General features: G+C 36.6%; 1 protein-coding gene across 1 annotated transcript; it reads left to right on the top strand.

The window, feature by feature from the left end:
* Positions 1 to 10,656: 10,656 nt before the first annotated feature.
* LOC126830494 (ganglioside GM2 activator) lies at positions 10,657 to 24,944 on the top strand. Its single transcript, XM_050560882.2, has 4 exons — positions 10,657 to 10,741; positions 20,830 to 21,034; positions 21,620 to 21,794; positions 22,508 to 24,944. The coding sequence occupies exons 1-4, from the start codon at positions 10,657 to 10,659 to the stop codon at positions 22,619 to 22,621; spliced, it is 579 nt and encodes a 192-aa protein (XP_050416839.1). The 3' UTR covers positions 22,622 to 24,944.
* Positions 24,945 to 25,058: the final 114 nt, after the last annotated feature.

The raw sequence follows: 25,058 nt of genomic DNA, 5'->3' as shown, positions 1-25,058 counted from the left end.
CTGAATTATCGCCCTTGATTGTAGGAAAAATCACTTTCTTTTTAGCGTGTTCTCTATTCATCTCTCGAAAATGTGGGCGTATCCTGCCTGGCAGCCGCTGGTCTTTTTTCATGAAGCATGGTACAGCACGGGTATGGCTACGTAGGAACATGGCATATGTACGGAGGAATGTCCTAAAGCAAGTTCCATTTGGCGGCGGCTCTATCGTGCTATATCGTTGCCTGTCATATGGCTGTAAGCTTTCACCCTCTTCTTACAAGACCGATATGTGCGTGCGGTGTTGATTTTCTACGCCAGAAGGCCGTTGCTACACTGCGATTATCAGTCAGAAGCCCTGACCCAAATGCACTTGAACATTCCCGAGACATTCTGGGCATAAAATCCACCAGTGGGATCCACCAGTTCAGAATCTTGACGATTTGTACCAGGCACTACATCCGGAATGAAGAAGAATAACGCAGGCTCAGACCCAACGTCCCATTCAGTCAATGAGGAGGGGACTTTAACAGGCGATCCAGGCAGAGGCTGCACCAGATATTGACCTTTTATCTGTTTAACGGCATTATGGACATGGAATGACCCGTACCAGCCATAGTCGTTTGGACTTGATTTCACCCATTTTCCGCCTCTATTTTTGAACGCGGCAGAATCACATTAAATTCTCTGCTTAAACTTCAGTTTTTGTATTTTTGTGCTGTTTATAGAACTTTTCCCATCACTGATAAGGATAGAATTCAGCTTGATTTACAAATTACCTTGTTAAATTGAATATTTTACTTGTTTTAGACTGATACACAGTTATATTTATACGTAAACAATCTCTTATGACTTTGATGAATTATTAATTGAATAACCTTGCTGAAATTAAAAATTTCAAACACGATCCGTTGAATCTACCTTTTCGTCGAAATGTGGTATTTGCCATCGTGACCATCCACTTGTCCGTCCATCGGTTCCACCAATGACTTCCCAGATCAAATATTTTATTTTTAAGAATATTGTAAAAACTTGCTGGGCTGTTGATCGTCAAATTCATAAAATGTGAATCTGGTATGGTTTTCGTCACTATCAGTCTGAAATTCATGTTTGATTTGGGTGCCGCCGTGGCTCAGTGAGTAAGTTGAATGGTCCGCTAACCAGAGGTATCGGCCGAATAATATCCGTACGAAATTCCGGCGTGGTTTTCCCCTGCCAATGGCATGGCAAGAAACAATGTCGAGTCTTACCGAAAGGGACGAATATCCGAAGAGTAGGCCAGAGCGCAGCTGTTAAAGCACACTGTATGGCGTAAGCCCGTTTTCATTATCGCGGTCGGTACAGAAATTAAACCCGATTTCAATTCAAGTTTGATGAAACGATGTGTAAATAATATTCAGATGACAAATCTATTTAATTAGTCAAACAAATATAACCAAAAATGGACAAATTCATAACTAAATGATTTGTTGAGATTTTGTGTATACGTTGCGTGAATGAAGTATTTTAAGAATTCTTACCAAGCAAAATATAGGGAGCCAAACCGTCCGTTTCCGATAAAATTCGTCATCGCAATTATAACATTCTTCAGGCTATTGTTTCTTGGATTTTTTTCCATCACCAAAAAGAAAAAAAATGAGTATCAATAGGGCGTGGTAGGCCCAACTAGTTCCGAGCCAACGCGCAGGTATGGTAACAATTTACTCCCACATCTAAACGCTAGCGTAACAAATAACTGGAAAATAAATTGGCGAACAAAAAGCACACCTTTTTCCTGAGTTCTGATCTTCTCTTTACGAAAATAAAAAAGAAACAGCTTGGATTAATAGGTCATAAAATATAGTTATTCATCACCCAATTAGGCTTGTACAGCTTCTAAAAGTATATAATGGCATAAAAAAAAAAGTTATTGCACTTTCAACACTTGTGGTATACGCATTCCGACATTTTATTTGTCTCTTTGAAATAACAATTAATACAAGCCAGTTGTTTTTGTTGTTTTACTGTGTGTGAAATTTTTATGTTTTGTCATATTTTGATGCACAGATAAAATTGCGTGGTTGTTATAATTGCAGCCAGTGAATAAAAACACGACAGAAACCACAGTACGCTCTGATTATTAAAAGTTTGCTATTATCTTAAAGGGACATTTGGTTTACAGAGAGAGAGAGAGAAAGAGAGAGAGAGAGAGATGGGGTTTAACGTCCATTCGACACAAACTAGGTCATTTCGGGACTAACATATGGTTAATTTTATTTCAATAAGTCGCTTGCGCGCTTTAGCAGTGGGAGAAAACTGCAGGACCCGGAGAAAACCCACGTGGTTAAACAGGCGACCACGCCAGTTGACCCAGTGACAGACCTTGTGATGCAAAGCGCACGCGCTAACCATTCGGCCATCCAACCCACCTGGTCTACATAGTGAAATGTTACAAACTCGTAAGATTTCTTTAATTTCAAAGTATGAATAAGAACTTAAAATTACAAAAGTATTCCGCAATACCCACTTGGTAAGAATGAGACAATCACTGTCGTATTACTAGATGAACGACACTAAGTCACTTGTCAGACTTTTGATTCTATCAGCTGTCAAAAAAAATCTACTGGATATTTAAAGCTCTATTTTCTATTACCTATGGTAGCTTATGGGTTAGATCTATTTTATAAGGCCAACTTCAAGTTTGGTCAAAGGTCACGGGATGTAACCAAGGCAAACCCTTACCCAAACCCTAACCCACAATCTCGTCAACAATCACGTGACCTAACCTTATTTACCTAACCTTGACGAAGTCTTGAGCTGGCCTTAAGAAATAGATCTAGCCTAGCTAGTGTGGCAGTGGACTGAAATCAATTTCAGGATAATATCCCGTTCGAGACTAACATAAGATTCTATCATATCAATATTTTGCATGCGCTTAGAGCGGTAGGAGGATATCCGGACACAATCTACGAGGTTTGACAAGCGGTCCTACACCTTGTCACGAATAAAAATGGGTTCTAAATTACAACATAACTTTATATAATCTATAGCGCATGATAGACCACTCGGCCGTATAGGTTCTATTTTCTGCAGTCAAGAAATGGGAGCCACAGCAATATGATTAAAATACAGATCTTTATTCGTTTCGTTTTTTATACTTTCGATGGCCGCTACTTCATAAAGATCTAACCAGTCAGGGGTCATACGAGCGGCTTTTGACCCTATGACGTCAAACATTTGATTAACCAATCAGCGTTGATGTTTTTAGTAGGATACCCACAGTTCCGTGCATCGCGCGCCGCAACAGACCATGTCATTCGCTAATCCCTCACATCAACCAGAATGCGTGTTTTATATCAAATCTTCCAGACCCTAGTGTAGTAAAGACAAGTAATACGAAATTTTGAACTATAAAAAACGAAACGAAATAGGATCTGTGTTTTAATCAGATTGGAGCCACTGTGGCTCGGTACATAAGGCTCTGGCTCACTAACCAGGAAGTCCGGGTTCAATAACGGTGTTGGTCGGGAAAATACCCCGGATTCCGTTGTGCCTGGCAAGAAACAGTGTCTATTTATTCGGATGGGACGGAAAACCCGAGGTGAAGTGTAAACGGTGGCTTGCACGTAAAAAACGCTTGGCAGTTAGATTTCAATTGCTGTCGGTTGAAAATGCCCCAGCATACTGTTAGTGCGGAAAAGATATAACCCGAGATGTAACTATTAATATTTTTTTCTGAAATTCATTTCTCGTTTATAAATTTGATTACTGGTTACACTAACAATCAAATTTTCGATCTGGGAGGCATTATAAAATTAAATTACCCTGCCTCGGGTACGAAACCCGCCACAATGCATTAATAGCCAAATAAACAAATGGACTGTTGTTTTTGTTTTTCAAAATATATAATTTCAAGGATAAAATGCGAACACAAAAATAGTACAATTTCAATTTTTTAAGAATTAGAGATATCGGTCAAGAAAGAGTTGATTTTCGGGTTAATTTAAGGGGCAACTTCGTTCTAATAGATAGTTGGGATATTGTATAGAGAGAGATTGCCCTAATAATGAAGAACAAACATATACAGGTGAAATAGAGAAGTCAGTGAAATCTGAACTAGGCTATTTACGTATATACCTAAGCCACATGATTGATAAAATAATGCCGTGTTTCCCAGGATCTCAATGTACAAGAATTGAGACCCGTGGTTAATACAACGCTCGGATAACAATATTTTGGTTTGTAAAAAGCTGTTAAAATAGATCTTTGTGTTTTCTACCTATATCAAGTTGGGTGGCCCGCTCCAGTAGCTGTCAATTATATAGCGCGCGAGTGTGATCTTCGGCAAGAGATCAAACAGAGAGTTATTGCTCTTGATCTTGTCTTGTTTCTACGTAGTTTCTACTAATGTCATAATGATAATAATCATTCACATATCCCCCTCTATTTTATTTTATGTTATTTTTATAATTATTTTATCTCCCTTCTTGTATATATGCCAACTTAGCATACCTTTGATACTGATATAAGGAAACCCGCCATCAAAATTTCTAGTAGTTTTACGAAATGGAAATAGAAATAATAATAATTTAGACGTGTTTTTCATAAACTTTTGATGTTACTTTTTTATATATAATTCTACTTTCGTTTTATTTCATTATCGACTTTTTATCCTTTTATATTATGCCAATTTAGCATACCTTTGATTATTATAGTGCTTTTGGTACCGTTATGAAATTTCAATAGAAAAGAAATCATTTAGTATTTCTTAAAACGTTTGATGTCATTTTTTGTTAAAATTTATGTCCGCTGTACTTAACTACTTCGCATGACTTTGAATCTAAGAAAACCATAAATATTTAAGTATTTTCAAAATTGATTCATAAATTTTTGTGTTTTATTATCGAAATACATTAATGTTACTTTTATGCATTATACAGAGTGGAGCTATATCTATTTGATGTTTGGAGATATTAAGTGGTTTTATAAATTTATACCTATGCTGTATAAAGATGAAATGTTTGGATATAATAAGAGGAATTTTTTCATGGTTCTTCCTCTCAACACTAAAGGGTGAATTTTGCCAGTAGCTTAATTTTGGATTTTTAAAGGATACTAACGCATTTCAGTGGTTCAAATATCAGGACTACGTCGACCTTATTCCTAGAGTATTCGTAATATCCCCTCATTTGCACAATTGCTCAGTCGGATATAACATTACACTTATGAAATGATTGCAATTATATGCGATTTATTTCATTTGCCTACCCAGTACGCCTGTAGATACACCCTCTAGTGTTTTACTATTATAAACATGTTGTACATCATTCAAATGGACATCAGTTAAGCTTTTAGAAATGTATAGTCCATTTCTGGGGAACTTTATCTAGGAAAACAGTCTGTCTGGACAGGGGAAGATAATACCATTTTACCATAGTAAATATAGCAGTTGTTAATGAAATAATAACCACCGCTTCGGTAATATGATTTGCTGGGAAAACACATAGGTTGCATTTAAGCATACTTAATAAATTAAACCGAATCCCACTGAAATGTAATTAACGTTCGGGTAGGAGTTACTATCATATGGAATTGCTCAGACGTTACCTTAAACCCAGTCCAAACAAGTTCCCCATTGGGTATAAATAACGGCCGATTGGATCATGTGCGAGCTAGGCTATGCTTACTATAGAAGACATAAATAAGTAATAGCGTAAGGACCAATGTCTACCATGAACAACTTGAAATATCCCCACCCCCACCATTCTCGATGAGGCTCATTTAAACGACGCCCAATAAGAATTGAGGTTTAAAAGATTTCCAGATATCCATGGAATTCTTCTTATTAAAGTATTATAACTACATGATCACCTCCAACTACTGATAATGTAAATATATTTTGTAAATGGTAAACAATATCGTAATCCCCTACAATTGTAAACGACTCTTCTCTAACGATCAGTCTGACAGTTTAGCTATATCGATATACTTTATAAAAAAAGAGACCGAAACCTTGACATTTCCACAAGTAAAGTGGATGATCAACATAACATACAATACATTTTCATTAGGCCTAATAATAAATAAATAAATAAATACAAAAGAAACGTTTATTCTAATAATAAAAAATTAGAAGTTGTGGACGTTACAGAAAGACAAAGACCTGAAACAATTGAATAAAACGGTTCTCGATAAAATCGGTGCCTACCGATGTTTCACTCGAGAAAAGAACCGGTCTAAATCTGGTACCGAGTGAAACCGCGACAACGGTTCCACAAAGTAAGTGATATCAGAGAGTAAATCAAGATGTCTCTTTAAGTCTGTTTATATACTGAAAGAAAACTATTTCAGAAATAATCAAAGGATTCAAGCACATAAGTGTTCTTTAAGTCTCTATTTTATACGTCATAGGAATTTCTTAGAAGTTTAGCACACATATCCAACACGTTTTACACATTATACACGAAAAAGACCAGAACTTTCTTTTATAATTTGAGATCAGAAGACGCGGATATGACAATTAATCGCTCGGACACGTATTGTCCATGATTAAAATAAACTTTTTCCCTACTGATGATAATAAGACAAGTTTAATTTTATTCTCCATGGTTCTCAAAGTGAGTTATAGGTGATACTAAAACACGACTATTTGCAGTGGCAACTGAAGTACCGGTATCGAAATTAAATTTTGTCTGTATAACCTGCTCACGCTTTCGTAGTCAGGATCAATAACTCGGTAATAAATGAAATGAAATGAAAATGAGATTCAACGTCAGGACAGCGACTCTACGCCTACTCTTATTTCGAATTCCAACTATCAATGGTTCTTTACGTGCACGCCAATGTGTACACTCGATCTCGGTTCACGGGGAACATTCTCGCCCAACACCAGGAGGTGAACCTGACATCTCCTAGTTAGCGGTAATTTGGCGCCCGAATTTAGATAATTTCTTCTTGGTGGTGACTAGTCAAATAATCTCAGTCAATTTCTGTTGTTTTTTTAAATCTAGCAAAGTGACTCAGTCCATTTTAGTAGTTGTTATTCGTATGAATAAATGAATAGTCCGAGGAAGGCAAATACTACAACAAGCAGCTTTGTAAATGCAGTTCAGCAGATCCTCAACGTTGAAACGTCTCAAATTGATGTTGACCATTGCAATTTTACATGTGACAGGGTGGTAAATGTTTTCCAACTTTCTGGGATTTTTACGGCCACGTGACATTTTACAGCAAACATCGTGGAAATACGGTTGATGGCCCGTGGACTTTTACTGATGCTTTCCATTGGGGTAGTACAAAGGGATTCGGGCTATACTATAATACAGGTTCTTTATAAATAGCGTCATTACCACCAATATCAGTCTGGTATAGGTTCTTCGGCATTTTGTCCCTTTAGAGGCGTATGAAACTATATTCATATGGAAAACAGTGTAATTTAGAAAAATATTTATATACAATTTTATATTATTCCAAATGTCATAAACAGATGACTATGCAAGTTATATTTATACAAAAAAAAGTTGCAAGATTTTATCATCAATTTCAATAAATAAATAGTCATTCTCTATACTTCTCTATACAATCACACGAAATGAAATGAAGATTAAACGTCCCACTTTACCGCACCAGGCGGTGTGCTTTGGGGGAGATTGGGGCTGATTGTGGCGCTACGGACGGCTCTTAATTTGATTTCCAACTGAAATGGGTCTTTAAAGTGTACCCATTGGTATAAACGAGACCTTGGTTTTCCGATCCAAAGGAAGGACTAGACGCCTTTCTTTGCCACGCTATCTGACCTTGCACCACAGACAAGGGGGAACCAAGCTGGAAACTCCAGAGAAACTTTCGTGGCCAACACCGGAATCGAATCCGTTACACTTGGTTAGTGGGCCAGAGCCATACCGAACAGAGCTACAGTGGACCGCCACTAACACAGTAGATTTATTTTAAGTTTTCAAACGCCCACATTTTCATGTGGATGTATTGTATTGTTGTCTCTGTCCGTCGTCCGATTGTGACTTAACATATCGATTTTGAGGTGTTGTGGATCCTCTAGAGGGCACAATTTTTTATCCGATTTTGACGAAACTTAAAATATATTCCAAAGGGGGGCTGGGGGTGAATGGTTAGCGTGTGCGCGTTGTGTCATAAAGTCTGGTTTCGATTCCCCGGTTGTACGTGACAAGGAGTAGGGTCGCCTGTCCAACCTCGTGGTTTTTCTCCGGGTCCTCCGGTTTCCTCACACTCCTTAAGACCCCTACACGCAAGCGAATTATTGAAATTTAATTGAACCATGCGTTAGTCCCGAAATGGCCTGGATTGTCGACGTCGAGTGGACGTTAAACCCTCTCTGTGCAAGACGTGGGACATGTTGACCATTTGTTTATGTAAACATAATTTGACATTCTTTTTTAAAACTCATATTTGCCTGATAGACCTATGTACAATTTAGAGTTAAGCCGTCAAACAACCGTAATGTACAAAATGTGAAAAGTTAAAGATACATTATGTAAGATTTAGATAAAAAAAAAGCTAGCCATTCTTGCTATAATAGCTCAAAAAAAGATAATGTAAAATGAAAATATTGAAAATTTCATTCAAATTACTTCATTCTGAGCCAAGTTATCACTGTTGGTAGTTTTGACAAGATGTCTGCACAATGGTAACCAAGGCACTGGTATATTCGAGACTTAGCCTCTTTCCCATTTTTAAATTAAATTTTTAAATGGCGAACCGTTCTAATCTAGTTAAAATCTCGAGTATCCGATGCCATCGAGAGTTGATTTTCGTCTGGATAAGTTAATTAATGTCTAATTAATAGTTTATATAACATTTCGGGCCTAAAGAAAGACCTGCAATAGGCAGATTTAGCTCTTGCATAATGTATTTTTAATGATTCTTTTTGACTTATTTCGCTTTAAATAATGTACTAGTTTTTTTCTGGGGCGCCTGATATAATTTGTGTATGTCTTTATTTTCAGGTTATAAATAAACCCCTTTAAGGCTTTTTAAGTTAAATTTACTTCGCTAGTTGCCTCTCAAACTTGTTATTCTTCATCCTCGTTAGCGACGGACATTTAACATCCCAGATGCCTCGAGCATCCACTTAAATACTAGTTTTTAATCCACTTCTTTCCCCTTCTACCCCCTACTCGAACTTTAAGCTCCCCGAAACTGACATTTTACGAGCTATAAACAATTGAGACAAGAGTTTAGAGTATCCTAATCCCCCAAATTTACTCGGCCATTCATCCTCTCTCGCTAGTTTCATTCAAAACCCTTATACAACCGCCTGCATACCGTAGGTCGATGTGGGTGGTCTTTTGGTGCAATGTGTAGAAGGCATATAGCGTATAGTCGAGTAGAGTATTGTATGGCGAAGTGACCACTGATGGATTCGACTTATCGCAAAAACCGGTAGCTATAACACGTATCCCCTTAGTTTAATGATAACGTGGTGTACTAAACTACTAGGAATTATTCGCGGGAGGTATAGGAATCTAGGGGAAAATTAACCTTAATTGTATTGTTTAATTTTATACAAAAATCTATGGAATATATCAATCAAAATTGGAATACAAATTCTTGATAGGTATATTTTCTTTGACGATCGACCAAAAGTTGTTTTTTTCGCTTTAAGAAAATTCAACAAGAAAGAATACTCGAAAGATTTATTTAGACGCAACTTGGAGTTTCAAAGAAAAAAACGAGTTTTGTTTTCTTTTGAAAAACGTTTACGTTTCGGGTGATTAGATTTGTGAACTTTTCCTCAATTTCTGGCAGTGAAAGAAGTTGTGGTAAAAACTGTGTTATTTTACGAACAAGTAATAAACAATTAGCAAAGTGATTTAGCTGATCTTGATCCGCAAACTCTGGGAGGTATCCATAAAAAGCAATTTGTCAACTTTTACAATCAAGAAGAATGGTGAAAAGAGAGAACGAGGGAGATATTGGGCTGTGTTTTAATTAGCAAGATTTCTTGGTGATCGATTAAGTTCCAGAAATATATCATCTCTTCTCAATGAAAGGTAAAGTTTGATTGGGGAAAAACGTTGAAACAATCTTGAGAACTGAAAAAATAAACATAATCAACACACAATCACCTGAGTGAATTCATTTCAAGTAATGACAAAACAGAATTAGCAAGGAGGACGTCGTCGTGTGCGGTAAAGGTGTATCGCTGGTATAAAACGGCAGCTCTCTCCCCCATTCCTTAATACTTTAATCAGTTTTAGTGGCAGCAGGGCCTGACGTTTGAGATGATTTAGAACTTAACTTTATATGAATTGGTGTACGTGCATTCAACAAAGCAAGTGCGACACTAGTTTAGGAAACTTCCGAAAATTAATATTAAAAAACAGTGACCGGCTGCTCTGCGCGGGATTATTTCTGATAAGATAATTATAAAAGTTGTAAGCTATATCTTTTTTATTTCCGTTAATTTGAATAAAACTTTGTGCGTCTAACTGCTCTGTGCGTTTAGTGGGAAAAGCTGTATTTTATTATCTTGGAAATTTAAGATGGCGACTTTTTATACGGATAACTGAAATAATAACACTATGACAACATTTTCTGAAAATGGAAACCAACCAATTTTTAAACTGTTAAAGAAAGTTATATCTGAGTGACCCTAAAAAAGAAGAAATAGACTATTGATAAGAGACAAAAATAATGGCTTCTTATATGAAATGGTTATTGGCAATGACAGTAGTGTTTATCTGGTGCTTTGAAGTGACACAAGCCCGTAAAAAGCGAGAAAAGAATATGTTTAAATTTTCTGATTGTGGTAAGTATGAATAGATCTATATATTTATTTCTCTCATTAAAAATTGAGGACATCATAGACAATTGGTAGTGGCTTCTGACACGCCAACGCCTGGCAATGTAACGGTAGACCTACATGTATATAAAGGTAAAAGCTAAACACGAAAAAAATGATATATTATTCAGAGCCCCCCCCCCCCCCAACCCACGCAGTGGCAAGTTCGATATGACTTATTTTATTTATCCAACTCATTAAAAAGATTGGGTTATGTGGGAGTGAATCAATACATGTATTTACATTTCATTAAATTTTGAGAATTTTAATTAAATACCTAATACTGAATGATTTTAAATATTTTATCCTTTAGTAATGTATCATTATAGATTTGCGTCATTTCAAAGTTAGGAATTTCATTTAGGCGACATGCTCCTTTCTCTCTTAAGGTCCAATGATGCGAGTAGCCGTTCCTCCTACTCATATAGACATATTAGATTTTCTCAGGTAGAATGAGTTTATAACAATACATACACATGATTGCGGTTAGTCGGTCTATATATACACGAAGATCTAGGTAATTCTTAAATCAAATTTGTCTCACAAACAGATTTATATTATCAGCCAAGTTTACTAGTTTATGTGAACAATAATAGTAAAGTAATACACTACCGAAAAGGCCACCCACAGTTCAACTCTATGTCTCTATAATACTATCAATTCTTCTCGCTTTACCTGTGAATTATTAAGGCCATCCTACACTGAGATGGCTTTGTTAAAGGTTCGACACTATATACAGTACCGCGTTTGTTCTAAGTCCATTCACGATAAAACTGTCATAATTATATTGATGCTTATGGAAGAAGACAAATTTCTAAAGATTTTTACACTAGTGAAAACGTCGGACGTCTTTATCGCTTTGAAAAGAAAACTGCGTAAAAAAAAAAATAAAGCAACCTTTTTTTAAACACCCCCCTGCTAAGAAAAAATTGTATACAATGTTTATTATGTTTAGTCTGTCTATATAAGTCTGTTTATTTTTTATTTTCATTTACATTAGACGATAAAGATTTCATCACGGTGATCAGATGAAACGCTTGGGAATGAATTACTCGCATTATAAATACACGGATACTGAATGAATGAATTAATGGATGAATGAAAAAATTATAACCCAGGGCATTCATGTAACGCAATTAATCCAGAAATCAATAAGCAGATATAAGCTAGTACGATGTGTAACTGTCCTGTTAACCGACGAATAACTGGGCCTTTATAGCAACGTTTGGAAGGTTCGCGACAAATTCTCATAGCCCACTCACCTCTGTAGTTCGCACAACGTCCGCGAACATTCGCGATACCGTACAATATAAGTTTCGACTGCGTGTCAATATATATTTCTAATGAATACACTATTTGAAATGTTGCCAAGATATGCGCTGAAAATAAAAAAGTCGGGTGCAAGGACCAAAAGATGGACAAGGTGCGCTTTTAGATTCCCTTCGATAAACTTTGTAACGACGCGTAAAAAGCGTACGCGACGAATGATTTTGTTTCCTTAAAATTATAAACTATCTTCCAAACACATAGAAAGACCACCTTGGAGCTGTTTGAGCGAGTATTTGATCAAAGTATAAAACAAGCACGTAATAATATGTAATATAAAGATATTCGGCGGGAGATCTACTTAAACACAATCATTAACACAGCAAGTGATGAGATTTGAGATCTGTTTTTATTAAAGACTCTGAGATCTGAGATCTGTTTTTATCAAAGACTCGTGCGATAAGACGCCCACCTCCACATTTTAATATAGATCTACTTCAATGGAATACCAGAAATACCAAAACATAAATTACAAATTTGTTTTGACGAATTTTATTCTAGAAACGTAGTTTCGTAAAATTTTCCGTCAAAACAAGGTTGGCATTGTTTTCGATTTGTTTTGTTGTGGTTCGTTTGTTACACAACAATGCAGACCCTCTTGAGCAGTTTCGACTTTTCTACCATTGACATTTAGTTTCGTAATCGTCTGTGAAACAGATTGAGTCAGGATGGGAAGAATAGGCGGAAATTACACTGTTCGGGCTAAATTCTCCTCTATAGTATTGCATACATGACCACAATAAAAATAAACGGATGCCAGTCTAAAAATGGGAAATACGCCAAACCCGATTCATTCACTTTTCAACACTTGTAAAATACACATAAATCTAATAATACCTTGACTGCATTGGCCAATTTTCTAATTATATTGGGGTAACCGATATGTATCAACGATTTAAGCATCTGAATCAATTGCAGACAAGGCTCTCGAAAAAAGCGAAAAAAGACAACACAATATACATCAAGCATATTTAAAGGGCCTATGGCTCTATTCTTTGAAACCTTAAAATAGGCGAAAATGGGTCTAAAAGCCCATGCGAATTAACAGTCGTTTGCCCCTGTATAGTCTATTCTCCACGAGTTTTTTTATTATTATTTTGTCGTTTGTGCAGTAGCGGATCTAGAAGCTGTGAATAGGGGACGATTCCAAATTTAGGGCGCCATCCACAATCCCACCCTCCAATGAATGTCAACAAATTACTGCTAGAGCGAGAAAATGAAATAAAATGGGGTTTAACGTCGTACTGTTTTGCTCCGAACTGGGCTAATGAAGACGGGCATACGCCATACTGTGTGGTATAAGGGAAATTTTTGCCCGGACAGCGATACTACGGCCTACTCTTATATCGAATTCCAACTTCAAGGGATCTTTTACGTGCACGCCAATGTGTACACGGGACCTCGGTTTTTCGCTTCATCCGAATGACTAGACAACTGTCCTTGTCAGGCCCTCAGTCCTGCATCACTGACAACGGGGAACCACGCCGGAAAATCTGGATGAACTTTCTCGGCCAATGCAGTGATCGAACCACTGCCAGAGCGCCCCGGTAGAACGTAGATCGTATTGTCCATATAGTTGTTTGCCGATCGTTATTCAAGTTGACATAAAGTTCGTGTTACATTATGGTTGTTATTGATTTTGTTATTGATTTCTGTCAACCGAAGAGAAGTGACTATAACACTGAACAACCTGAAGGGGGGGGGGGGAGCTGGGGAGGGTTGTCCCTCTGAGAAAATTTTGAAAATTTGAGTCAATATCCTGGATTTTAATGTTATTGCTTGGACCAAATTTTTGTCAACGAGAGGATCAGAAATGGGAGTCAATGAGACAGAATCTTGAGATCTACCCGTTAATCCCGCCTGTTTTGTGAGAGTTAAAGGACAATATTGCTACCAGTCATTATCACATATGTGATAGAACTGGTTAAACACGTTCCAAATATTATTTTATCATAGAGATCATTGCTACGATAGATGCGTAATCAATGCTTGAACAATCGGAAGTGACGAACGCAAAACGAAAACACGAGTTATCCCTCTATATAACTGACTGAAGTGACGATTGATAACAGATACATGTGCGTATTTCTGCTCACTAATAATTCCTTCGAAGACCAAAAGTTGTTGTTTAGTCTGTCGCCCCACGCACTAGTGGTACTACTAAGTGGGCGGTTCACTATAACCGTGAATATGATAGTAAAAGACCACAGAGGAGTGGAGGAAGAATGATGCTATAATTGAATCGAACGCCGCAGGCGTGAACAAATTTCAGATAGCAACGTATTATGTAGCTTGAGCCGTAAGCGCGAAAAATTTCAGACAGCTACGTATAATATTTATGTAATTGAGCTTTTAGCGCCGTAGGCGCAGAAAAAATTTCCGATTAAAATGTAATTTTGGAGTGAGTCTGAGGGGACTTTGTTTCATGGGGGGGGGGGGCGCTTAATTGGTCCCATAGAGCGGGGCGGGGTCGCCCCCATCTAAATCCGCGCCTGTATTTGTGATTCAGCCATTTTTAATTACTTCCGCGTTGTCTTCTTGAATATGTTTTCCCTTTTACATTACAAAAATTTCAGACAGCTACGTATAATATTTATGTAATTGAGCTTTTAGCGCCGTAGGCGCAGAAAAAATGTCCGATTAAAATGTAATTTTGGAGTGAGTCTGAGGGGACTTTGTCTCATGGGGGGGGGGGCGCTTAATTGGTCTCATAGAGCGGGGCGGGGTCGCCCCCATCTAAATCCGCGCCTGTATTTGTGATTCAGCCATTTTTAATTACTTCCGCTTTGTCTTCTTGAATATGTTTTCCCTTTTTCATTACAAATACACGACTCGTGTACTGATTTGAACACGTTCACTGTGTCTTAAATGAGGAACCGATATTTTCATGGTAAAATAACAACATCAATATTGTCGTAACGGACCAGAACTAAATTCTAATTGGTGTTTTCAGTTTCGAATATCATGGATAATATTGAGTAAGAGGTTTAGCCCCTTTAAGCTGTTAAACAAAAAAGTAAAAAAAATTGTGTCAGAAAACTTTTTTTCAATACAGCTGACCCAAAGTGGTGCCTGGTACAGCGTAATGGCAGTTATAATAAAACTGAAACCAGACCGAATCTTCTCGGGGTTGACCGAGAAAGTGACTCGGTATTTCCCTTTGTGGTTTGTCCTTATCAGTGGTCCAGGACAGGGGGTCCGGCAGATAACAGCGGTGACGCGTTGGCGTGCACGTAAAAAAAACCTTGAGAGCTGGAATTTGAAAAAAAAGGAAGTCGTAGCGCTGCTGTGCCCTTCTCCCTTATAGCAATCTGATGAAAACAAAATTTCGTTTTACTTGTCTTTACTGCACTAGGATCTGGAAGAGTTGTTATAATACCGGTGTTTTCGTTGAAGTGAAACGGTCTGTTACGGCGACGTCTTGGTGTGCCATTCCCGGAACTGTCGGTAAACCACTAGAAACGTCAACGCTGATTGATTAATCAATGTCTGTCGTCATAGAGTCAAAAGCCACTCGTACGACCCCTGACACGACCTTCGAGTACAACTTGTTAGATCGGCATGTGGTGTAGGCCATCGAAAGTATAAAAAAACGAAACGAAATAATCAGATTGCCCTTATAGGTACACTACTGTTTGAAGCGAATCCTCTGATTGATTCGTGTATTAAGATAGTATCATTAATACAAACTGTCGTCGGGCATCTTAACATTCAGGGCCGGCGGAAGCAATTCATAATGCGGGAGGGGGGGGGGGGGCAACATCCGACTTTAGGCGAGGGTCTCGGGGCCGCCTAGGCCCCCGACTCTCCTGGGGCTCTAGATCGTCGCAGATGCTTTCTGAGCGATTTCTGGCTAATGAAATTACTCAGCAGGGAAGTTTTAATTCTTTTCGAAATCCCTTACCACGAAAACGCAGTCGATGATGGTTTCCTGTGATGCTGAACTGAACAAATATATGCATAATAATAACAAGGTCGTGGACCACTAGAGGTCATAATTTTTATCCGATTTTGATGAAACTTACAATGTATGTTTATAATCCAGAGATCTCGGTTCCTGTCGATACTCCTGGATTATGGCCACTGATTGTACGAAAAATCACATAGACATACCCACACACACTCCGCCGGGCCTGGGTGTAAACAAGAGTTACAACTAGTGCTGAAGCCGAGGTGTCATAAACATGATGAGATGTCATAATATTCTTTTTTTTAGAAAATTTAACCCACATATTTCCAGTCAAAACAATCAATCAGTTTTTCATGGCTTGACCCACACCATAATATGTTTAAATTCAATATTTAACATGAAGAAAACAAAGCCATAATATCAACGGTCGATAATCTCTCTACTTGGATACAATTGGATTAAAAAGTCCTATCAAAATATGTCAAGGCCTCTTATAGATGGCGCGTGGTTTTATCGTCTGGAGAAGATGACGAATGCTGGGAAAATTTTCAATTCATCATATCTTTGTAAATACTGAACAAAACTTGACCATTTAGACTGACATCTCGTTTAACGCACAAATTGTAGTTTGCAAGTGATTCAACATCCCCTACATTGCGATCAACTGCTTTAATGGATTGATCGTTATTGCCTTTTTGATATTATTATGGTTGGCCGCTATAGGGAAGAGTCAGGGAACCCAAGCAATTTTGTTCTCGACGGTTCGGGTTCCGGCTTAACTTACATGATACACTTTTCGATTAATCATTTACCTTCCCTAAGATGCACATATCTACCAAGAACGGATATTTTTTTAAAAATCGCCCCCATGCGATGTCGATAAGTTGTTTTGGACAGAACTTTGGACATATAAATATGTAATCTTTGCTGTCGATACGGTTGTTTAGTGAGCATTCTCTAATCCTTTGATGCTCCAGAAACTGACAAAAGCGGGAACTCGTCTTTCTGACTTTCGAAGCAGCCATAGACAGGTTACGGAAAGAGTCAGACATTTTGGAGTCAATGTAGAAGTTTTTACCAAGATAGCTTAGCTTGGCCTTTTGCCTTTTATAGCTAAAACACTATGTCTTTCAATATATAGAACTGCATTGGACAACCATTCAAATAGACGGTTGGTTTCAAAGACAAGACGCAAAACATTTCCTCGATCAATTATTACCAGGCGATTCCTAACTGACATTAATTAAAATTTGAGATCCCCGGTTTTATTATAGAAAACGAATTCATGGGATGTTTCAATAAGAATTTTCCAGACTTATCTTTATTTAGGCAACGCCGTGACCGTATGTCATGTTGCGGGTCATTATCATGCTGGACCTTTTTCTTAAAAGAACAATTTAGATTATCGGAAAGTAAAACAAATGTTATCAGCCAAAGCATTGTAGTCAAAAAGGTGTTAATGGCCGTGCCATTGAGTCATTGGCTAAGCGAATGACAAGTCTGGACCATTATTATTTTACAAAGTGTAGGGCATTTTGCAGGTCTTTTTTGATCTGGGGAATTCGAAACATAGAAAAAACTGTATTTTAGATCGCCTGGGCGAATGCATGAAAAACTCACCTATTTGTTTTGATTATGAGATTAAAGGTTACCGCATTTAGGGTGTTACATGAAATTTTTCTGCTATGTTGCAGCTAATGATTTGACAGTCATGTTATTTAAAAGATGATCGTATCTTTTGAAGCACTAGTTTTTGTACTCTGTGCAAAATTTGATGAATGGATTACATTCGAATACAGTCTATTAAATTGTTTAATCCTTGAGAGTTACATAATATGATTCCTTAATGAAATGAAATGCGGGTTAACGTCCTATTTTTCTGCAATGACCCTTATATCGGTTATATTAACATGTTCTTAAATTTTTATAAACCAGATAAAGTGACCTGTTTTTGTAGATACTTTTTGTGTTAATCTAAACAAAATATATATCTCTCCGTCACTAATTGTGTTATTGGATAACTCAATTCAAGCAAGTTATATTTCTTAATAAACGTGATTATTCCATCAAGATAGAATATAATCGAATTCATCTTTATAACCTTTATTAATAAAATGCAAATGGCGATATCGTTAAACCATAATGAAAGAAACCAAGTTTAAGCTTAATATATGTATATAATAATCTATGTAATATTGTTCCCATCACCGCGCCTTCTTCTTCGTCATCTTTATAATATAAAACCTATAATATAGTAATAATAATAAATCTACCACAGCGAAAATACTTAATGTTTCTCCTTTATTTACGTTTAATCTGTATCTAAAAGTAGTTTATGGTTATTTTATCAAAGTATTTCATGGTCGACCGGATAATATTACTATAAATTTCATAACGTTGCACAATATCAAAGCGAAGGACTAAATGGAATACCTTTGTACAGCTAACTACAGAATTAATGAACCTTAATTTCCTTATTCAACTTCGTTTTGGCAACTTTGTCCATCATTAATTTTGTATGAAAAACGCACCTATTCCAGTATATTGTGTTTATTTGCAAAAAGAACATCAGACGTATAATGCTTTCAGAATGTCCAAAAAAAATTTTTTTTTTATTTTTTGTTAGTTTTAATATTTGACGAGGGTGTAAAAAATTGGCGAAGTTAAGGTTCAACATATCGATATCCAGAAGTTCAACCAATTTAAATTTTTGTTTAATGATAATAGTCTAGGAGAGAAAGCATCTCATTGTCTAACACCCTTGCAATAATATTAAACATTTCTTCATAACTATCAATAATATTGTCTTAAGTAATTTTGATAAATCCATTAATACTTATTGACAATAAAGTAGGTAAAGACGCACCCCCATGTCTGACTGCTTTTCAAAGCTACGTATTTCATGATCGCTACCAATAATTGTACACACATATCATTTCCTAATATAATTTTCATGTATCTGGCCCTGGTGCCAGGGTCACTGTGAGTCGTGTAGTCGTGTTTCTGATGGAGAATGTCTCTGCTAGTTTGACCAAACTCTGTCTAGTTACCCGATTGGGCATATTTTGTCAAGCCTTTAAATTTAAAACAAAATGAGACATTATTTTACACTTGATGACACATATTATGACTAGATTAAATACAATAGCAAACTAACACAGTTTTGATGAACTTTCAATTTGATTACGAGAAAAATGCATATTATTTAACATGCGTACATTTTTTACAAAATATATATTATAGCTGACATTACACAAACTCTACACCTTCATTTTTATGTATCTGTATTTACTTAGCAGCTGTGAATGGTCGGGTGCCTATAATTTAGTCCGATTTCTGTTTGATATTTTGGGATGTATAACGGTCAATTTTCTATAACAGGTTTCTAAGGTTTCTCAATTGGAGTATTTTTCATCAAGTTTTTCGATGCAATTTGTGAGTTTTTACAGTAAATATATATTGCCAAGAACACGATATTTTTAGTCAGGGTTGGGTCGTTTATAGCAGGAATTGTGTGGTAATTATTTCTATTTATGAAAGGTAGGGAAGGAATGGGGGCTCGGAAATGGGCGTTGATCGTCAACATTCGTGGAAACTCTACGATTCATTCGAGGTCGTCTGCTCTCCGCCAAAACCGTCAACATTTCCGTTTTCGTCTTGTCGCGAAGAGTCACGGGGTCGATTTTCGACGTTTTTCCTCACTAATGGCCCGTAAACGACATTTTTGTGAAAATTGAGACCAGATATTGCCCGAGCGTATTAATGGTCTATTTTATACTTACCCTTATAAACAATATCGTGTTATTACAGTTTCTGACCTTTTATAATCTCTTTATTAGTCAACCAAAGTTTTTAGGTGGTAGGCGAATACCAATTACTGTTAGCCTTTAAGTTTTTTTAACATTTGGTAATAAAATTGGTACAGGGTTTAATGTAATACATTCACGGGCAAGCATTTTGTTATGTATAGGACTATAGGTGGCATTTATTCACACATTTATGAACAAATTTGAAATAAATTCAATTTATTCAAGTCGGGTGGTCTCGGAAATTGAAAGGAAAACGTGTCTCGCGGTGCCACTAGTGCGGCCATGACACATCATGAGCAAACACCAGTCGACATTTTGAAGATTGGTAGAAAGCTGGGTATTTAATAAGATTCATTAAAGGAGCTAAAGCGTTAATATTTGGGACCTAGAAATTGACACAAATGGGTCGCAACGCATAAAATAATGTAATATGGATGTATGTAAACTGATTTACATTCAGTCGTTTCTGTTTTTAATGTAAAACATTAATCAGTTATGTTAGGCGAAATACGCCAGAAGTTTCAATCGAATGTCAATCTCTAGCGTCTGGTTATTCCAGTCTACATCGATAAAATTTATTGCGCTTGCTCTCCAGATAAGAATATGCCGACACCGTTTGACATGACATTTTGAATATGTCTAGCCTTGTTCTTCGTGTACCAATGGTAAAATGGGTTTTTTTGTCCTAAATATTGGATATCAGAAGCCCATCTTTTCCCGGTACGATCACAACATCAATGTTGATTTGAATTGACAAATAATTCGTGTTTTCAATGTCGAAGACTTTGGATGATACTACGTTAGAAACTTGGCTACTTTAAAGTACATCAGGTAGTCTCATGGCCTGTATTTATTTATTACAGGGAGGGTGGGAGGCTGATAACATAGACATTTCCAATTAGAATGGATGGTCAAGTGAGCAATCATGTGCAATTTGTAGTTGTCCTTGTTCAGAAATAAAAATGTCAAAATATCTGTACTGAGACGCCTTCATCTGTTTTGTCTTTCAGGTACAAATCCCAATCGACCGATATACTTCACTCAAGTCAGTGCCAGTCCCATGCCAATTATTATTCCAGGAACATTGTACGTGTCTTTGAGTGGAAACATTACCTACGATCTTCCTAGAAGATTATCTCTGGAAATTAGCATCACAAAATATTTCTTTGGCGTTCCCTTTATGATTCCCTGTATTAACAGTTACATTGGATCTTGGTAAGTTATTCCTGTAGAGCTATGTTCTAAAACACGTTATGACACTTTCGTTTATTACTAAGTTTAAACAGCAAAATGTTTCTATATTATTTAGAGATACGCATATACAGTTTGGATTCAGTAGGCCTATAAGCATTCCTGGCTTTCCCATAAGCCCACTCCTAGCCTACGCTATCAGCCAGTACCATTGTTAAAGACGGGTCTATAATAATCTCGTATTGTGGTCGTAGCCAAATTATATCTGAAAGCACCACAAGAGAATGTCGTAGTAATACGACAATTATTATAGCTCAACATTGCCAACGGAAGCTAACGTATAGTGGTACATTCAGTAAATCTAAGATTTTCTTAATCTTATTAATTCTGATTTAACCTTATTAGAAAAATGGATAGTGAGATTGACGACGTTGTTTTTGTTATTCCGTACATAGCTTTTACATATTAGTATTTGTGCATATGATTCTATAATTTGTGAACAAAATGTTTACATGATGTACAAACCCCTTCTTGGTTCCCTCTAGCGTAGCATGTTGACTTTTATGTAAATTTGATTGAAAGTAATTGTCATCTTTAATGATATTGTAGTACATATGACAACATCTGTGCAAGATTTGAACAATATGAATCTTCGGGTTGCCCACGATCATTGTGGGGTTATGGTATACAGTGTCACTGTCCTGTAGCAGCTACAGATTTCTCCATTAAAAAGATACCAGTAAATGTGCCTAAAATACATGGATTCGCGGCACCTTTAATTAATGTAAGTATATGATACAATTCTTTGGGCGTTTTCAGAATCTGTCCACAGCTAAAATTAACCCTAAACGTTTTAAATTTCTTGTGTGGTTACGTTGACAATATCAAAAATCGCAAATCGCATTTTGGTAAATTTGGAATTTCAACTGTCTTCAAGGGATAATTAATATTAATGCACGTCCATTACCAAATTACTGATAAGTGAACGACCCCGATTTTTGGTATTAGTATCAAAAGAGTTGATGAGACTTTCTACAACATTCCATTTAAGAGAGAGAGAGAGAAATGGGGTTCAACGTCCACTCGACACAAACTAGGTCATATCGGGACTAACATGGTTTAATTTTATTTTAATAATTTGCTTGCGCGTAGGGGTCTAGCAGTGGGGGGAAACCGGAGGACCCGGAGAAACCCCACGAGGTTGGACAGGCGACCCTACTCCTTGTCACGTACAACCGGGGATTCGAAACCACACCAGTTGACTCTATGACAGGCCTTATGATACAGCACGCACGTGCTAACCATTCGGCCATCCACCCCACCCCCATTCCATTTAAATAAGCCAGGAAAATTAACCCCTTTAGTCTCAAACGTTATGTTTAATTCATTTATTTTATTTCGTATCTTATTGTATATTGTAGATACAGTAGTCTATTTTTTCTGGGGCTATGAAATGTTTTCCCAATCTCAGACTCCTGGTTTTCGTTTTTCTTCCAGGGCAATTATGCGTTGACAGTAAGTATTTTAGGAGAAAACAGGGTTGAACTTGGCTGTTTAGAAGTAAAATTTTCAATGAAGAAAAGGCATCGAGGTTGGATTTTTAAGATATGAAAAAATAACTTCATATGGTGCACTTTATTAAACCTGAAGACACGTCTAGTGAATCTAATGATAAAATGGCTGACAAGATGGCACCGTTGCCGGTACAAAGTACCTTTAAAAACATAAATATCAATACAGACAATATTCGCTTTGAAATTTTGTAATTTCAATCACATACATTGTCTCGTAAACAAAAACAAAGTTTAAATAAAATTGTTCCTAGGTCTGGCATAATATTTATGTATGTGCTGCGCGCTCCCTGATACGAAGGGCAACATAATTAAAAAAGACAAATTTGCATCTTATCGATGGAGCAATATTAAGTATTTTTTTTTCTCTTCACTATATGCAATAAAACAATACGGTCTCTTGCACAGTGTGGAAGTCAGTGTCGTGCGGGAGACAAAACAAAGTCAATAGAAAGTGATCAACGAACTTGTGTTGTGTCTTTATAAACTTCAACAGGCATAATATTTCAGCTATAAACAGCACTGTCATCGTTATTGTGACAAGTTGTGTTTCTTTAAAATTCACAACGAATCGAATAACATTGTCAATAAACGTAACCAAACCGACTCTTCACTGTTCTGAAATATACACAAAAAAAGTTGAGAAAAAACGCGATACACTTCAGTATTTTGATATGAAAAATGTATTCAGTGTGGGGGACCTTGTGCTTCCCTGCTATATAGATATAACAATGTTTATTGTGTATTTTAATGTTGAATATTTGAATGCATAAACTTGGTTCGTGAGTTGTCACCTTCACACTTGGGTAACGTGTCGGCAGTAACAATATATACCTTTGTTTATTATGATAAATAGTATATGAATGAAACACTATGACACTATATCATTTATATTATGTATATTATGTATAAAGGAACGAAGGGCATTCTCGGTCTTTCACAACCTGTACGCTAATTGTGTTTAAGAAGCTGCGTTGGCCAAGTTCGCTAACTTTTGTGCGTTCTTTTCTCCCGTAATTAGATTAATTAGACACCTGTTAGCCGTTACCACTTATTATGATACCTAACGTCAAATATACACATTTACCTACTAAAGTGATACTGTTTATTTTGGTATTGTATATGTCCATATTGACAGTATTGGATGTTTGATAAATGATCACAAAATTTTCTGACACATTTTTGTCTTATTTGATCAGGTTTACGGGGGATGTGTCAACCCTGTCTTTTACTTAATTTTACCTCAAATTTATAATTATAAGTCAACCTTACTCCACTTTCCATTTATAAACCGTATAAAAAAAAGGAAAGGGGTTTTGGGGGATCCTGGACACGTCCTTTTAATTAATTATTTAAAACTACAATATTTATTAAATTACAAGAAACATAAAATAAAATTTATATATTACTTTCGGGTTGCATGGTTCACACCATATCATAATTATAACCACTTCCTAAAGAGTAGATTTCTAATAGCCCGACACGTCTGTATTTTTATTCTCCGACAATTTTGGTGGCTTACAAGAACATAGCTAAAACGTTCGGTAGATTTGGATGTATGAAATAGCATGTGTTTGAAATTTTATTTAACCCTAAAATCTAAGCATAAATTGTGTTGGGTATAAGAATGAATAATTGTTGGAAAATAAGATTTAGTTGTTTTCTTTCAATCCATGTCAGAGTGAGTCACTGCGATAGCTTAAGCTAAGTTGAATTGGGGAACAATTGCTGTTGGGAATGGAGAGAAGAGTAGTGCCAACTTAGCAATAATGTTTCTATACTGGTTGTTCAATTTTTGTACAGTCGCATAGCTGAAAGGACAGCTACGTCCTTGGCGTTCATTTCAGGGCAAGTGCGTGGTCACCTGTCGAGTCACCTACCACTTTTTTTTTAAAAAAAAAAAATGATTAATTACATAAACAAACAGCAAAGTAATAATGGTGACGTCGACGATCTAATTGTTTGTCGTACTAATGGAACGTTCGTTTTGGGCTTTTCGGCTATCACTCATAAGAATGCAGGGAGGTTATTGAAATGGCCGAAAGGGTAGTTTGTCTTATCAGTTTAATACTATGGGCATAGAGCGATATTAGAACAAAATATTTCGACTCCATTTGTTTCCACTATCATGTGGGGTAACTTGTATGTTCATTCAACGGGACAAAACCTGCAATACGAGTAACCAGGCAGGTGGCAGAGAATTCTCGTGCACTAAAAATCTGTATCGTAATGTGCTTTGCGCTAAAATTGGAACTGCCAATGACAATTAATTTTTGGTGTACGTATTCTAAAATGCAAGACCATCTAAAATGAAAACCATGCACAACGTGATCCGAGTTAAATTTCATTTTCGGATATCGAGTTCATAATTAACCTTGTGGGATATTACTGTATTCAAGCGTTATGTAAATATTTAATAAAATTAGCTAATCATTTGTTTGTGTTTTATTTTCGACACAGACACAGTCGGGTGAAAA

The sequence above is a fragment of the Patella vulgata genome, chromosome 8 (assembly GCF_932274485.2).
Source record: "Patella vulgata chromosome 8, xgPatVulg1.2, whole genome shotgun sequence".
In the NCBI taxonomy this organism is placed as follows: Eukaryota; Metazoa; Mollusca; class Gastropoda; family Patellidae; genus Patella; species Patella vulgata.
This window is presented reverse-complemented; position numbering and strand designations above follow the sequence as displayed.